Genomic DNA, 16,196 nt, shown 5'->3' on the forward strand with positions numbered 1-16,196 from the left:
TAAAATTAGTACCTCCTTTTTTAAATTATGCATCATATTTTATATACATACAATTTTTTTTAGAATCCGCTATTTTACAAAACAAATCAGCGCATTTGTCCATTTTGTTATAATATTTCACTTCCACTCGCCGATGCATGCCGTAACAGTCGGAAGAGATCACTAGATATATATTATATTAGTTTCATGACTGACAATAAAAAATGCTTAGATAATTTATACGTGTAGATGTATGTAACAGGCCAAATTGTTACTTTAGTGTGTGTGACAAGCAACGTCTTACACTCGCGATTTGTATGTCACTTTGTGTTAGTGTGCGTGTATCGCTCAAAATAGAGGTTAACTGTCAAAAAAAATTTTTAAACGTTTTCACAGCTATCACAGTCTATTTAGACATATAAATGGTCTAAAAAAAAATATTAAATTTCAGCAATGGAATATACCGAACGTCCAAGTAGGCGGTCCGGGCGGCCCCCTCGTGCAACAAAACTACGCTCAGGAGCTGCAGTGGGGCTCCGGCTATGTGCTGTCCCCCGGTGTGCATCCAGGGCAGTCCATCTCCCCGTCCGAGGCGTCCATGTCTCCCATGGGACAGGTGGTGTCGCCCATGGGCAGGATATCGCCGATGGCGCAGCATTCCCCCCTGGGCGTGATGTCGCCCATCGACAGAATCTCGCCACTCACGCCCATGCACGGCGCCATCTCCCCCAACCTGGCGCAGATGAACACCATGGGTCACATTTCCCCGACTCACCACAACATGCACATGCAGCACCAGGTAACTAAATGCCGTATCAACACACTCATCGCTAAATTACTATAGTTTGGAATGCAAACATTTTACTGGACAGTATTGGATTTGAAAAGAGAGAGGGCAGTCTGTACAACTAGAGATGTCCATTCTCACTGCTTATTCTACCGCATTTTTCACAGGGAGTGCTAAGAGCTTGTTTTTGGATGGATTGCAGTTGTTTAGGTTGACACCAGCAGTCAAGTGTATAACTGTTATTATAACTAAAATGCTTAATTCCATTCGCATCATGTTGAGTTCTAGCATTCTACAACTGCTAGTTTTGCGTAGAACTTCATGCCTCGCACAGACTCTTTTTGAAATCAATTACGGGGTGCGGATTTCCCGAACTGATAAAGGAACTTCAGGCTTAGAGCATACTAATACATCCCACCTTAATTCCGCCCCGTGAGTCTCATTCCCGTTTGCCCCCTCTTATATATATAAAAACACGATACGCCACTTACTTCGTTTTAGTGTGCGTGCGTTTGCTAAAAATAGAGGTTAACAGTTCACCGCTATTTTTTCGACAGAGTCAGACCTATCTAGACGAATAGATTATCTAACGGCACTTATTTCTTGGTGGTGGCAGAAATAACTGTTATATACACACTCTAGTTGACCTGTAATATAAGATACTGTAGGTAAGTGTATGAATATAATAAGATATGCTCTAGCAATTCACCAGTGGCTTCGTTGCCATGAAGCAGTAATGTGTAAGCATTATTGTATTTCGATTTGAAGGACAAGGTAGCTAGTAAAATTAATGGACAATTGAGACTTAACATCTTATGTCTCAGGGTGACGAGCACAATTATTGTAGTGCCGCTAAGAATATTTGGGTTTTTCAAGAATCCTGAGCGGCACTGCATCGTAATGGGCAGGGCGTATCAATTACCATCAGCTGAACGTCCTGCTCGGCTCGTCCCTTATTGTTATAACAAAATGTCATGTTTCAGCCACAAGGACAGGAGATGATGGAGACAGTGAGCGACACGCCGTCCCTCACGGGTCTGTTGATGGACCGCGGCGAGATGCTGCAGATGAACTCGGCCGAGCTCTCCGGACTGTCCTCGTTACTGGACCGCGCACCAGACCTCAGCGACAGTCTCAACCGGCTGTCCACCAGCGACCTGCTGCGGTAGTCACCACCACCATCACTGAAGCAATGACGCTGCCAATGTTACTGTCTCAACCGACCATATTCTGTGATCAATGCCGTGAGCATCAACAAAGTTAAGATTTATTTTTAAATTTACTGTACGTAAAACGGGATGAGTAGGGACGATTAGGAAGTGAACAAGATTATATAAGATATAATATATCTAATCAGATGACCTGTACTGTTTTAATTACCTAATCATTTGTTATCAATTACCTAACTTTGTTTACTATTTAGATCTTTGTGCATAGAACATCATTCCATATTGTATCCGGAGAAGATCATTGTTAGCTGTGCTGCAGTTTATACTTTTGCAACTATTATAGCTTTGTCAAATAGTTCCAAATTAAGTAAATAAATATTATTATTTTATGATACTAACAAGATTATAAAAAGTTTAATAATAATAAATTTAAAAAAATATTTTAAAAATATTTTTTTTCCGGTATAATATTAATTTTTTAAATTCATACAGGCAGTTGATATTATAAGCAATAAACACAAAAATGTGAGTGATCCCTACTCATTCATACAAATTTTCTGGTAAAGTAAAAAGCATGAGTGCTTAACATCTTAGGTCTGTATTCAGAAAGTGTCTTAGATCAGGAATCTCTAGCTAGTATTTTACTCTGTACAGAAAAAAAAAAACATTTAAAAATATACCATTGCGATAGCTTGGGCGATAAGTAGTCTAAAGATGTTAGTTTCAGTTCATAAAATCATAAATTTATAATTCATCTCAATGTTTTCAGTTTTATTATCTGTTTTTTAATTGGATGGGATGTTCTTAGTAAGGTAATTGTGATTCTTACAGTACAGCAATTACAAAAGAACACCTGCAAGAGACGTAGTATATATGAATATTAACCAATGAGAATACGAAACGTGTTTTTGTATCGACCAATGGGAATGCCAAAGACATTATTAAAAGTGCTATTATCATTATTCAATACTCACACATCTGTGTCTTATCAGGGTTAACAAATCTCAATGGCCACACTAATATAAGGGCTCTCTCTAGTACCAAATAACAGATACGTATATCAAACCAAATTCTCAGTTCACTGGGTTTTTAACAAAGCTGTCAAATATCTACTACAATTCCTGATAACTGAGATAATTCTTCTGGAATACGGTTCATAGATTGTGAGACGCAATTTTATAGTTCCACGTGACGAGCACGTGTTATGTAAAACATATTTAGCCTTGGAACTGCGTAATAGAAAAGTTTCAATTTTTTATATGTTATCTATTGAATAATAATAATATTTTTATTGTCAATGCGCAAGAAGTGTTCCTTTTAACATGAAACTGCAGCGTCATCTGACATGGCATTAGTGAAGTTTGTGGTAGTGATGGGACTTAACGTGAAATTAGAATATCGACTTGTTCAAATGTATATCGATAATTTTGACTAATTGCTAATTAAAATTGTTTGTTAAAACGTGCGTCTGATAAAATTATAAATAAAAAATCACATAATAAATCTAAATCTTTAGACAAATTGAGATTATTGACAGTATGATTCCATGTTTGTGTGATATTTTAATATAAATAAGAAATTATTATTTAAGTTGAAATGCGTGTCAGTGATCCTCAGATAGGCTCGGTTTCATTTGTAAATACTACGATTATTACAAAAGTTTAGCAAAATTTTAAATGTCACTTGTAAATAGATTATAAGTCATAGTATTTAATTATTTGAGCTGCACACCATATTTCGGACATGGACTGTATTTCCTGGTGTCAATTATGATGCATGAGGATCGAGACGACGAAAAAATTAAATATAATTAAGACTGGTAAGTGGTACTGGTAGTAATAGGACAATGTCCAATGTTATATCTGTCCCATAGCCAAAGTACTAAGTTACTTTTCATCATTCAAATAAATAAAATCGGATTGGGCTATATTGGGTATTGAGACTGACGTGATAATACGAAGATAATCCAAATGGTCCAAATATGAAATGATTTTTATAATTTGGCAATGGCACCGACTTGAAAATAGGTTGTGTTTTTATAAATACTGCTTGGCACAAAACTGTTTAAATAACAGTTAACGTAAATGTAACCTTTTTATCAATACCATTTCTGTTAAGTGAGAAATGATTATTAGATAATAGTGTTATTCAAATAAACGTTGTACATACTTTAGTCTGCATTAGTTCAGAGATATTCAAAATATTAAAATAGCCGAAATACGATACAAATATTTCTCGATACAAAATAACCCCAAAGTAGTTTCTCGCACGGCGTCTTTAGGTACTATCTACTAAATATTTAATATTATCATTCATTATTTATTAATCAATCAAAAATGCAATATGGTGCTTACGTAAATTACTCTTGGATGATTCTGCACTTACATCTATCATATATCATATGTCTGTTAATGATAACCATGTGGATCAATCGCCTTGTATGTGATAATAACTACATAATATGTCGTTATTAACTTGAAACAAGAATCACAATATGAAAGGATTGCCAAATGTATCGGTATAATATACATTTTTATGATGTTCTTATAAATCAATTAAAAAACCAAATCTTCCGAATTATTTCTCATTTTAGGCTGTTGAACTGGTTAAAGTATACGAAATAACTGTTGTATATTAACAGTCCAAATATAAAATGTGTTTTATATATCAGATAAGGATTGATTATGAACCTTAACACTGTTACCATTTATTTTGTATTTTATTGAATTTATTGATATTGTGATGTTTTGAAATTCTTTGAGATTTTTATAATAGATACTAAGAAACTAATGAATTTAGTTTAAGACCGTAAAGTGTTATGAATATTGCGTATTTTAATAAAGAGATCTCTCCATTTTATATTTTTATTACAATTATTGATGTGAGTTTAAATATTTTTAATATCAAATCACCTCGTTGTAAATATAAATAATATTAAAGTATCATGTATAAATATTATTACTAGAAATATGTTGTCTTCATATCGCAAAACTATTTTAAGATTTGCAATAATTTTAAGCTATCGCATGAAATGTGAATTGTTATTTTTTATTTTATAAAATTTAAATAAATATGCTGAAAACTGACACTTAATCTTATTTTATTGGAAAAACCTTAAGAATAAAAATGTTAGGGTGGGCGGAGGGGGTAGTAATCATAGTTGGTAATAAGTTCAAACCAAACTATTTTTCTTTAGCGACGAGACTGAGCATCGAGCTTACATAGGAATCACTTGATGGTATGTGATAACTGCGCCCTGTACTCACAAAACATACATATTATGAATTCTAAAACCAAAAACACATTGGTATGTGGCGGGCGAGTATCGAAATGAGTGCTCCATGGTGAGGATCAACGGATCTACCCACTACGCCACCGATGTTTTTATAATGGCGCTGTCTCAGTGTACTCAGAAAATTTATTGAATTAGGCATTATTTTGCGGAAATCCATAATTATCCAAATTTTTGAGTCAGTCAGTAAATCAGTCTCGTGCCAAAATTTGGCGAGTCAACATCTCCTAAGGATGCCATAATGGATTGAAGACAAAGAACTCAAAAAAATTGGATCAGTGTGCTCACATGACTCACTGTTGCCGGAACGACTGTACTCATCGTCCATACTGCAATTGAATCCAAAATATTTTGTTTAAAAATGACAGGGCAACGTAAAAGTAGGTGTTTTTGTACAGTATTTATGAATTAAAACATTGAACTGGGTTGAAAACTGGGCTTAAAACATCGACGCTTGAAGTTTTCCTTTTTTATTATTTCATTATTCTATTTCATGTATTTTGTTCATATAAATTATTATTCAATAAGAACATTAAAAATATATTATCTCTCTTTGCAAAAAAATACATCCTTTAGAGCTTAGATAATTTATATGTGTAGATTTACCCCCTTAGTCATAATAGTCTGCTAACTTAAGGCATTGCTAATTCTCACTCTGTCTTCTTCTATTGACCTAAGTCAGAATGAGAAAAAACACTCCTTAGCGGCTGTTTTAAGTTAGTGGACCATTATGAATAAGGGGGTGAGTCTCTTGCTGTTAGACAACCGAAAAAACAGGTTAGGAATGTTAGTTTAGTGTGTGCGTGACAAGCTACGTCTTACACTCGCGATTTGTATGACACTTTCTGTTAGTGTGCGTGAATTGCTCAAAATGGAAGTTAGTTCTAAGTCTATCTAGACACATAAATGATCTAAGCTTTAAAGTAACATTGTGCTTATAAATTGAATCGGAAGTCGTAAAACAGTATTTTTGCCGAACAAATTCCAAGAAATCCGCCCACACGCCTAATTTCCTTTCATTTTTATTAATTATTAGGTACATTACGTGTACCTACTGTATCTATTCAGTAGGTATCAATGAGGATGTAAATACTACGAAACAAATGGTACTGGGTACTATTGTACGCGTATTACAAATCTAAAGTATTAAAATATTTTATACTCGACTTTACCGCTTGCTATTTGAATTCATTATCTACCCTAGTGTCTGTCATTTTTTTTTTGTTTTAATTGTTTAGAACATTGGTAAGAAGACCATCAGCTCAAACCAAAATACAATACAGAAGAATATTTTAAATCATTATACATACTCCATTACAAGAAAACCACAGAAAAACCCCCGTTTATCTAATCTAAATCAATTGTCAATGTCAAGTCACAAGTTTCAACATCAGTCAACGGTTTCCATCTGGATAATTGTTTGTGTTTGAACTTTTGAAGTTTATTCCATTAATGTTTTGTTTATGGACATGATACACGATTAGGACTAGAAGAAAAGGCAAAATTATAATGATAATTAATATCTGAAGGTTTTACCAATGACTGATATTGTTTCGCAAACGACCTTTTTCAAGGAGAGCTTCATTTAATGCTGTTATAATTCATTAACAATTGTATAAAATTACATTACTTACCAGTAACTGCGAAGATTATTTAGATTCATTAATAATGAATGATCCACAAAATTCAAATGTACCAGAGCCACGCAAAGTCGGTGTTTGGACCGAGGGAGTACCAGCTATCGACACCAAGCCCAAGTAACCTTGCAGCTTATTCATACAATAATTTATCTCTGTTTTGGCTACTTATGTCTTATCTTGTTTTTTTTTTGTAGAGATATAGTCATATCAAAAAAGTCGCCAGAAATATTAGATGACATTCCAACAATACCTGACTTGGATGACTTACAAGATATATTTGAAAAAGAATTATCACAACCTCCAATGTAAGCAATAATATTTGTGTTTGAATTCCCAATGGACAAAACGGCTGGAGTGATTTTCATGAAACCTTTTAGCACTCTTGAGGACTAGCCTTGCTAATAATTCTGTGAGATTGGTAGCAATCAGTTTTTTTTTATTTATACTTAACGCTCGAGTGGCTATTATTAATGCATGGCAATTATTATTTTGTTTTAATAATACTTACTATAGCTATTAAATTTGTAGCTCAGACAGAAAAGATAAAGATACAGTGAAAACATTAGCTGAAGTAAGTGATGGTATCACTGGCACTGCAGAAGGTATAGATGCAACTCTTGAAGTTCTTATGTCACACATACCAATACTAGAGCCTGATTCTGTTGACACAGTATGGACTGTAGAAAGTTTGTTAACCCAACTTGCTGAAGAAAGTGAACCCTAAATATTTTCTCACCCTCAATATGAAAATGTATTATTACAAACATCTATACATACATACAGTACATATTATACTATGTGGAGTACTCAACAATTGTTTTCTTTTTGTAATAAATTGTTAAAATGCCACCATATCTTTATATATATACAATGTATGCAGATTGATGCATCTAGTGTACATGTAACTCTAGTTTATTTTTTGTGTTCTAATAAAAGAAGTATCTTTTCTAACTTATTCAAGTTAGTTAAATCATTTGAGTATTTTTATTGCATCACTTTGCATACATTTTATAACCCTAAAGCTGTAACTATATAAATGTTTAAAAAAGTGGCAATGAGTTTCTTGCCACTTCTTCTCATTACAGTGGTGTTAAATGGTAAAAAATGCATCTTTAACTTCTATAAAACCTAAGTGAATAAATGATATTTGATTTGTTATAAAATACAGAAATTGTATTATTAACTTTGTATCATCCAAGGTTCACATACCCTTGAGTAAATTATTGTTATGTACAATATGTATGTATTTATTGTTTTACTTTCATGACAAGAGCCCACCATTAATGTAATAATAAGTTGCACACATCACACTACAAACAACCTTTTTTTTTAAAAATAAGGGACAAGACAATCAAGACATTCAGTTGATATGTTTTGCCCATTAAAATGCAATGCCACTCAGGATTATTGAAAAACCTAAAATTCTGAGTGGCACTTCAACTGCGCTCGTCACCTAGAGACATAAGATGTTAAGTCTCATTTGCCCAGTAATTCACTAGCTACGGTGCCCTTCAGACCGTAACAGTAATGTTTAAACATTACTGCTTCACAGCAGAAATAGGCGCCTTGTCAAGTTTTTTCAGTACAGTAGTCCAGAGTGTAATTGTGGACAATGTTAGGCCTCGAGCTTAACAACTCCATATTAATGTAATGAGCAGCAGATTTGTCAAATCTGTACAAATATTTGATGTGACCACTAAAATTAAACAAGAACATTAGAAAATAATTTTTAATTAAGTATATATTATTCAGCTTACCTAAAACTAATAATTAACCCTATCAGCTGCTACAATACATATTATGTATGTTGTGATAATCCATAATAAATAAAAAGGTCATTAATCTCATAATAAATTCTATACATTTTCACGACTTCGTCCTGTAACTTGTGTACAAGTAGAATAATTAAATAAGAAATTATCACAAACAACAGAATAAAATTATATATTTTTTTTTAGTGATTTGAGCTCATTAATTTACATGGTCTTTTGTTTTCACTAAATGATTTAGATACATATTTTATGCTACAACCAAAGAGAGCATAGGGATCAAATGTGTTTATCCCCCACCAGTTGAATCATTAATAATGTGCCACAGATCAATGATAATTATTTTTCCTTTTAATATCAATTTCGTAAATTTGCTGATATAAAACAATTTTTAGTCATACTTAATTCAGATTTTTTCTTTATGATACAAATAAAATTATTTATTGCTATTCATTTATCATGTTTCAATCTGACTATATTAAAATAGCAATATATCTGATGAGAAAGGATAATATATAAGTCAAGGGTATCAAAGGCATACGATCAGATGTCAGTCAATGGATTATTCATGTAATGCACGATAAATAAAGTCAATTTAAACTTATTACATTAAAATTATATAATAATTTATTAGTTATACATGATGTGCCTAAAGCTTACACTTTTGCTACAAATGTATGTAGTAGAGCTCCTATATATCCACCAGCACATTTAAAAGCTATAACAGCAGTAATCAGTAATATAATATAAGATGGAAATATAGTTAACATGTATAACTCTTTTCTATTTAACAAACTAAGGCTTGACACTAAGAAGTGTGTGCCAATCACCCATGCTATCTTTTTGAAGTTCTTTTCGTCTAATCCGTTGAAGAATATAACACTCCAAAATGTATTGAGTAATATCATACAGAGTGTCATAGCTGCACTAGACACGAAAAAAAATTCTGTTCCACCTTGAAGACCAAGTGTGCCTGGACCAGTCTGAAAAAATAGTTTATACATGAGCATCAATTTATATTTTAAAAATGTAATAATAATAAGAAATATACTTACTGAATCTGCTAAAACATTTAGGAGAGCAAATGCCCCACTCATGGATCCAAAGCCAAGCCCAGATACATAAGCCATCTCCAACTTGTGGCCACCAATTTCATGATTATCAGATATCTCTTTAAGCACTGCTTCAGTCTTTCTTAACAATAAATAAATACCATACCTAAATCCTTCCTGAAAATATTAAATTTTGATTGCAAAGAAATGTTCTTATAACGTAATAATTTCCATTGGGCTTACACCCAAATTGTTGATATATGAGAAATAAAGTATAAACTTTATTTCTCATATTGTATTTTTTAAGATATACTTTATAGTACCTAAGTTGAAAAACCTAAACTAAATAGTTATGAGTATAGCACTATTACTATAATTTCAACAAATCAAACTATTATAAATAAACGCAAAACAGTAATACACAAGTGAAATAATATTTAATCCGGATTCTGGCTTATAAAAGTTAGGTAGTAACTATGAAATAACAGTTGTTCAATTCTTGCACTGCAAAATTACAAGCATGGAATCATAAGTCATAATTACCTGAAAAAGTACAGCAAACACCATTCCAAACGCTAAATAAGGTCGTAGAGGTACCACGGCATACCAAACCAATGAAGATAGTATAAACGATAATAACCAGAAGAACGCAGCTGCTATCATAATTATTATTTTTACCGGGTCCTTTGCTATTGTAAGCGCAAACATTGCCAGCGGTGGTCCAAAGGCTAGTAAAGAACAGCTGAAAAACTCCGCAAGAGTCATTTTAAAGCGATAAAACAAGATATAATGTTTAATTTTGCTACACTAAATTAGCATTAACAGTTTCTAGTATTCGTGTGTCGATTTCGAACCGTGCATTATTATTTGACAACAGAATAGACCTATATCTCACTGACCACATCGGTAATTAAATTACATTAAATTTTAATGGATTTGGTTCCAATAAATGTTTTGATATTTAGAAAATCACATAAATACAAATATGTATGAAGTAGGTAATTAAAAAAGAAGACCATTCAAATGTGGTGATTGACTCATGACAGATTGGTGAATTTTTGACAGCGACAACTGACAAAGTGACTTCATAGTTTTTTCTTCACATTATGCACATTCAGCCAATTTTATAGTTTCTGTGAAAAATACGTAAAAGAATTACTTTTTCTTAGAGTGTTTCTAATTTATTTCGAATATTAATTATTCTTGGAAGCTTAACAAGGTGATCTATTTAATTTTTCAGTTAATTATTTGGATGTTAGCTTGTGTGTGAATTTATAGCACATTGTATTTAATCGGTATTTATTGTATTATTTTTTATTGTTACAAAAAAAACCCTTTTGATCTTATTTCCTAGAATATTTTAAGGTTATGTTTAAATTTCCTTTAAGGCCCGTTTCTCACAAGCTCTGGTGATTTATTGTATTGTTTTGTGCCATGGAGATTACACTTGAGTGTTTCATGGCGGTGTTTAATTTCTACACACATAAGTGATTTTAAAAACATATTATTTCTCGTCTGACCTTTGGATCTCATTTTGTAAAGGTCGGGGTTGTCTTTTACGAAGACAGTTACTTCGAGAATATATAACGCGTACGTACGGTGCTCATTGGCACATGCTGTGTCCACTACCTCCAAACACATACAACACGGAGTTGGTGCTGTAAGCACAGTCACATCTATCCCATCAAATCCACGAGGGGAGGAAAAGAGAAACTTGCACAAAAGATGCAATCAGGACTTGAAGCGGAACACAAACTTAACACACACACAATTAAACAAGAAAAAAAAATGCAGGAGGTTTTTCTTGGATGGATGTTGCAGGCGGTCGCTCTTGACTCAACTTTATTCCCAGAGGCAATCAAAAGAGGCTGAGAATCAAGCACTTGAAAGAAACTTGCAATTCGTAAATAACATCCGAAACAATCATTTGTTTTTCCGTTCGTCGAGTTGAGTATGATGTTCTATTTGCAAGTATTGTTATCCTCTATTGTCTCCAGACAAAGGACTCTAAGTTTTAGTTAACAAGAATATGTGTAAAATATGAAGATCATTTGCAACTTATTGAATAAGAAGAAATAAAAAAAAATATATCTATGATACTATATCGTTGTTTTATTTGAAATTATTCTAACTGTAAAAGAAAGAGGTTATCATCATATCAGCTGGAAGACGCCCACTGCACGAGGATCGGTCCTGCCCTGCCCTCATCCAACCTATTCCGAATATCTCGACCAGAGCATTGGTGGCAGTGGGCAGGGCACACAGCTCTACGGACAGAATATGGCCCCTAGGACAGCAAACTCCTCAAATGGCGACCGCGTACCGGAAGACGCAGTGTTGGTAGGCCCTCATAATACAGGTATTATGTATAAATTGTAATGTATCTAGCAACATAATAATCAATAGGTAGGTAAGTAAGGTACCGACGCGACATAGGAAGATCATTGCGAATCAATGAATAAAGATGGTATTGTCAGAAGCTTGGGAAGCATTGCCTGTGAAACAATCGATAGAGCTGAGGCTATAAATCCATAAAGTTATGAAGGGTAAAAACAAAGAGAGTCATCTCATATGGGAGACAATTTGAAAAAATTAACAGGTCAAGGAGCTTCCACAATTCACATTGGCGCTGGTGTAGGCACAGGATATGGTATGAAGTATGTTGAATGTATCAATTGTAAACGAACTGAAGTATGCCAAGTTAAATAAGATAATATTATTGTCGACTACAGTAGTTAATTATAGAAAATTTCAACAACTTACGTTGTACAAAATAATGTAATAAATATAAAGAATTATTATATTATAGGGAAACGTGCACCTAGAGTGATTAGTATTATGATGCTACTGTGGCGCCACTTTATTATTTAAATGCATTTTGACGGACACTTTTTCATATACACAGATGATTCTCGTTATCTCTACCCTCCATACATAAAATGTACTCTGTGGTGTCATGTCAAAGTTATTTCAATGCATGGCGCAGTTTTGCAAAACATTCCTAACCTTTTAAATTTGAATTAATAAAAATACTATCTATTTTGATAAGTGTATGAGAATATAATTACAGGAAAATGCCACCTAAACAAGTCAAAAAAACGGTATGGATGGAATGTGAATCATGTCAATGTAGCATACCATCAAATGTAAAAAATGTACATCTAGATTTAAATTGCGCGAAAGATCAATTAAAATGTCCATTTGTTGAGAATGGAAAATTATTTTCATGGTTAGAAAGAACCAGTTCACTTCCTGACAATGCACCTCGAAATGCAGTACTGTTACATCCATCTGCTGGATCTCTCATTAATGCCGTAATTGGTGGAGCATTAGAACTAAAAAAGGAAGGTGCACCTACTTTATTAAGGCGAATGTGGCCTTCTAAAGCGTCTTCACCTAGTGCAGTCATACTAAATGCAGCAGGTAAAAAATAAGTAAAGTATACATGTCCACAAAGGGAATTAGTATGTTCTCAGGCATATATTTTGAGATGGGTGGTAGATTTTCATGTTCAATAAGTAATTTGAGAACTATAATTTATTAATATATGAGGCTAACCTCATGTCTCCTGAGTCATATCTATCTTAAAATAATATTATTATTGTGAAGTACCTTATATAAGCTTTGAAATTTCCAATATAATTAATATTATGTATATAAATTAGTTTCAATAATTCAAAGTAAATATTTATTTAATTAATTTATTAAATTATTTTTTTAATTTATTTACTTAATAAATTAATAATTATATTTATAATTCAAAAAAAAGAGAAGAGGTCTGATTGTTACAGGCATTATCAACCTATTACTATATATTATTTTGTTCTCCTTGCATCTTGTTCTCTGAGTTTAGTTTTTTCATGTTAATATAATTCTATGTTGTTATTACAAATAAAAACTTTCAGAACTTGCTGGTGGATGGTGTAGCGATAATAAGAAAGTTGTTGTGTCTGTTCTCAAAGAAAACTTAAAAATTGCTACAAGTATCAAAGTTAAGATAAGAAAACATAAAATTGACACAGATATTACCAATATTTTAAAAGTATTTTTTAGAGACTATTATGTAGGTGTTGGTACTATACTTGTTTTTTATTATTTTGGCAAAAAGCTAGAATTGGAAGTTGTAACTGTTAAAAGTAAGGATAAATGTGAAATGACTTCTTGGTTTGTCCTTTCTGATGACACCATTTGGACAATAGAAAGAGATTCTGATAAAAAAGTCAAAAAGAAAAATCTTGATATTGGGGGATTCAATGATATAATTGATGAATTAAAAAGTTCAATTGAAATTTCATTTTCCACTGATGGTATAGCAGCTAGATTTCAGCCAACTAGAGGAATTCTTCTCTATGGGCATTCTGGTGTTGGAAAAACTGCTGTGTGCAAATATTTAATAGACAACTTGAACTGTAATCATTTAGAGATAAATGGTCCATCAATATTCAGTAAATACTTTGGAGAAACCGAGGCCTCTTTAAAGAAATTGTTCAACAAAGCTACAGAAAATGAACCTTGTATAATTTTGGTTGATGAGATAGAGACCATATGTCCAAGAAAATCATCAGGCAGCACAGAACAAGAAAGAAGAATAACATCAGCATTTGTAGCCCTATTGGATGGACTGCATGAAGAAGAAAAACAAGTATTTATTTTAGCTACTACAAGAAAACCAGACTCGATAGATCCTATGCTAAGAAGATTTGGTAGATTAGACAAAGAAATTGAAGTTCCTGTACCAGATAGAAGTAGAAGAAAAGACATTTTATATGTTTTATTAAAAAACTTACCAAATCGGGTATCTATGCAAGATATTGAAGGTATATCGGATTTAGCTCATGGTTATGTTGCTGCTGATTTGGTGAATCTTTGTTCACAAAGTACAATGAAATGTGTAAAACGGTCAAGTGACGTCATTGAGAAAGAGGATTTGATATATGGTTTAACTGTGGTTAGGCCAAGTGCCATGAGGGAGTTGTTAATAGAAGTGCCAAATGTAAGGTGGTCAGATATTGGTGGGCTTTCTGATTTGAAGTTGAAGTTACGACAGGCTGTTGAGTGGCCACTTAAACATTCAGATAGTTTTCAACGATTAGGAATACGTCCACCAGCTGGTGTTTTACTATATGGACCTCCCGGATGCTCAAAAACAATGATAGCCAAAGCACTGGCCACAGAAAGTGGTCTTAATTTTCTGTCCATAAAAGGACCTCAATTGTTTTCAAAATATGTTGGGGAATCAGAACGTGCAATTAGAGATTTATTTACAAAGGCGAGACAAGTTGCTCCCTCAATAATATTTTTCGATGAAATGGACGCAATTGGTGGCGAGAGAGGAGATGGCGAAGCAGGGGTTCATGAAAGAGTACTGGCACAACTGTTGACTGAGTTGGATGGAATTGTGCCTTTACAATCAGTCACCATAGTCGCAGCTACAAATCGTCCAGATAAAATGGACCGAGCCTTATTACGACCTGGCCGTTTGGACAGATTAATTTATGTGCCACTACCAGATTTTGAAACAAGATTGCAAATAATAGAACTAAAATTAGCAAAAATGAGCACACAACACATAAACTCCCATTCTTTGGCAGCAAGTACAGAAGGATTCTCAGGAGCGGAATTACAAGCATTGTGTCAAGAAGCTGCATTAAAGGCTTTAGAGATAGATATTGACTGTCCAGCTGTCACAATGGAACATTTTCATTATGCCCTGTTAAAATTGCAACCAAGAACACCCAAATCACTTTTGAAAATTTATGATGACTTTGCATTATAGTGCCTATTCTTATTAGATTTATTTACTGCTAGATAAGAATATAGATAAATATTATAATCTTGATAGTTCTATTTTGCAACATGTAAAGTTCTATTATACAAACGAATTAATATATTATATATATACATATTTAAACGATTTAATTTGTTTCTAAAGTTTATTTTGATTATTATATAATTTACGTCATACATATTACAAATAACTTAATTTTTATAATTTTACACAAGTAAATATTCTAGTTATATCTAACATATCCAATCACATACATATTCTTACACCAATTAAGATTAAGTAAAGACCTAATTTTGGCTAATTGGTAAACTCTTTTTTAAAGTAATAAAAGTACTGCACAATAAAACAAAAGATCAGGTAAGTAATAATGATAGTATAGTACAATTGAATGACTCTAATTTCATTTCTGTCTACCCTCATTTGAAATGAGTTACCAAATTATATGCAATGTATTTAAACACAAGTACATTTTATTTCATAGTTGGTAATATTATTATTTTTAATATTTGTACCTATTCTTTATATTTTCAATTGACGATATTTATGTGAATTTTGCCCACCAAGAGTCTGTAACTATACTAATGTCTTGTCATCAATTAGTTGAAATAAACCACAAACATACACAAAGATTCATCTGTAATTGCAAAAAAAACTATACTTTCAAAATTATCATCATAATACCTATTAAAATTAAGAAGGATACTAGCAATAAACTTAAAA

The 16,196-nt window shown here is 32.7% G+C and overlaps 4 protein-coding genes across 6 annotated transcripts in view; 3 read left to right on the forward strand and 1 right to left on the reverse strand.

Moving 5' to 3' along the window:
* LOC126967956 (embryonic polarity protein dorsal-like) overlaps positions 1-5,021 on the forward strand; it is a 51,557-nt gene extending 46,536 nt beyond the window's left edge. For both annotated transcript variants that reach the window (XM_050812679.1, XM_050812681.1), the window contains exons 12-13: positions 431-778; positions 1,750-5,021. In XM_050812679.1, coding sequence (XP_050668636.1) covers positions 431-778; positions 1,750-1,935 — 534 coding nt within the window. In that variant the 3' untranslated portion in view covers positions 1,936-5,021. The remainder of the gene's footprint in view (positions 1-430; positions 779-1,749) is intronic.
* A 1,590-nt stretch (positions 5,022-6,611) lies between these two features.
* Positions 6,612-7,714, forward strand: LOC126968037 (uncharacterized). The gene is made up of 3 exons (XM_050812822.1): positions 6,612-6,984; positions 7,062-7,172; positions 7,396-7,714. The coding sequence occupies exons 1-3, from the start codon at positions 6,896-6,898 to the stop codon at positions 7,589-7,591; spliced, it is 396 nt and encodes a 131-aa protein (XP_050668779.1). The 5' UTR covers positions 6,612-6,895; the 3' UTR covers positions 7,592-7,714.
* An 868-nt stretch (positions 7,715-8,582) lies between these two features.
* On the reverse strand, positions 8,583-10,729 carry LOC126968033 (gamma-secretase subunit Aph-1). Its single transcript, XM_050812818.1, has 3 exons — positions 10,232-10,729; positions 9,692-9,865; positions 8,583-9,619 (listed from the first exon to the last, which is right to left on the reverse strand). Exons 1-3 carry the CDS (start codon positions 10,451-10,453, stop codon positions 9,293-9,295), a joined length of 723 nt encoding a protein of 240 aa, XP_050668775.1. The 5' UTR covers positions 10,454-10,729; the 3' UTR covers positions 8,583-9,292.
* Positions 10,730-12,670: 1,941 nt separating this feature from the next.
* On the forward strand, positions 12,671-16,103 carry LOC126967955 (ribosome biogenesis protein SPATA5). 2 transcript variants are annotated; one of them, XM_050812672.1, is made up of 2 exons: positions 12,671-12,789; positions 13,594-16,103. In XM_050812672.1, exon 2 carries the CDS (start codon positions 13,842-13,844, stop codon positions 15,462-15,464), a length of 1,623 nt encoding a protein of 540 aa, XP_050668629.1. In that variant the 5' UTR covers positions 12,671-12,789; positions 13,594-13,841; the 3' UTR covers positions 15,465-16,103. The 2 variants fall into 2 exon arrangements, with proteins under 2 accessions (XP_050668629.1, XP_050668628.1); XM_050812671.1 differs by having other exon boundaries at positions 12,677-13,111.
* Positions 16,104-16,196: the final 93 nt, after the last annotated feature.

The sequence above is a fragment of the Leptidea sinapis genome, chromosome 14 (assembly GCF_905404315.1).
Source record: "Leptidea sinapis chromosome 14, ilLepSina1.1, whole genome shotgun sequence".
NCBI classification, from domain to species: domain Eukaryota; kingdom Metazoa; phylum Arthropoda; class Insecta; order Lepidoptera; family Pieridae; genus Leptidea; species Leptidea sinapis.

Coding starts and splice junctions, on each gene's coding strand:
- LOC126968033 (XM_050812818.1), bottom strand. CDS start 10,453: ATGACTCTTGCGGAGTTTTTCAGCTGTTCTTTACTAGCCTTTGGACCA. Junction 9,866..10,231: donor TGTTTGCTGTACTTTTTCAG/GTAATTATGACT, acceptor TAATATTTTCAG/GAAGGATTTAGGTATGGTAT. Junction 9,620..9,691: donor TAAATGTTTTAGCAGATTCA/GTAAGTATATTT, acceptor CTATTTTTTCAG/ACTGGTCCAGGCACACTTGG.
- LOC126967955 (XM_050812671.1), top strand. CDS start 12,763: ATGCCACCTAAACAAGTCAAAAAAACGGTATGGATGGAATGTGAATCA. Junction 13,112..13,593: donor AGTCATACTAAATGCAGCAG/GTAAAAAATAAG, acceptor AAAAACTTTCAG/AACTTGCTGGTGGATGGTGT.
- LOC126968037 (XM_050812822.1), top strand. CDS start 6,896: ATGAATGATCCACAAAATTCAAATGTACCAGAGCCACGCAAAGTCGGT. Junction 6,985..7,061: donor GCTATCGACACCAAGCCCAA/GTAACCTTGCAG, acceptor TTTTTTTTGTAG/AGATATAGTCATATCAAAAA. Junction 7,173..7,395: donor GAATTATCACAACCTCCAAT/GTAAGCAATAAT, acceptor TTAAATTTGTAG/CTCAGACAGAAAAGATAAAG.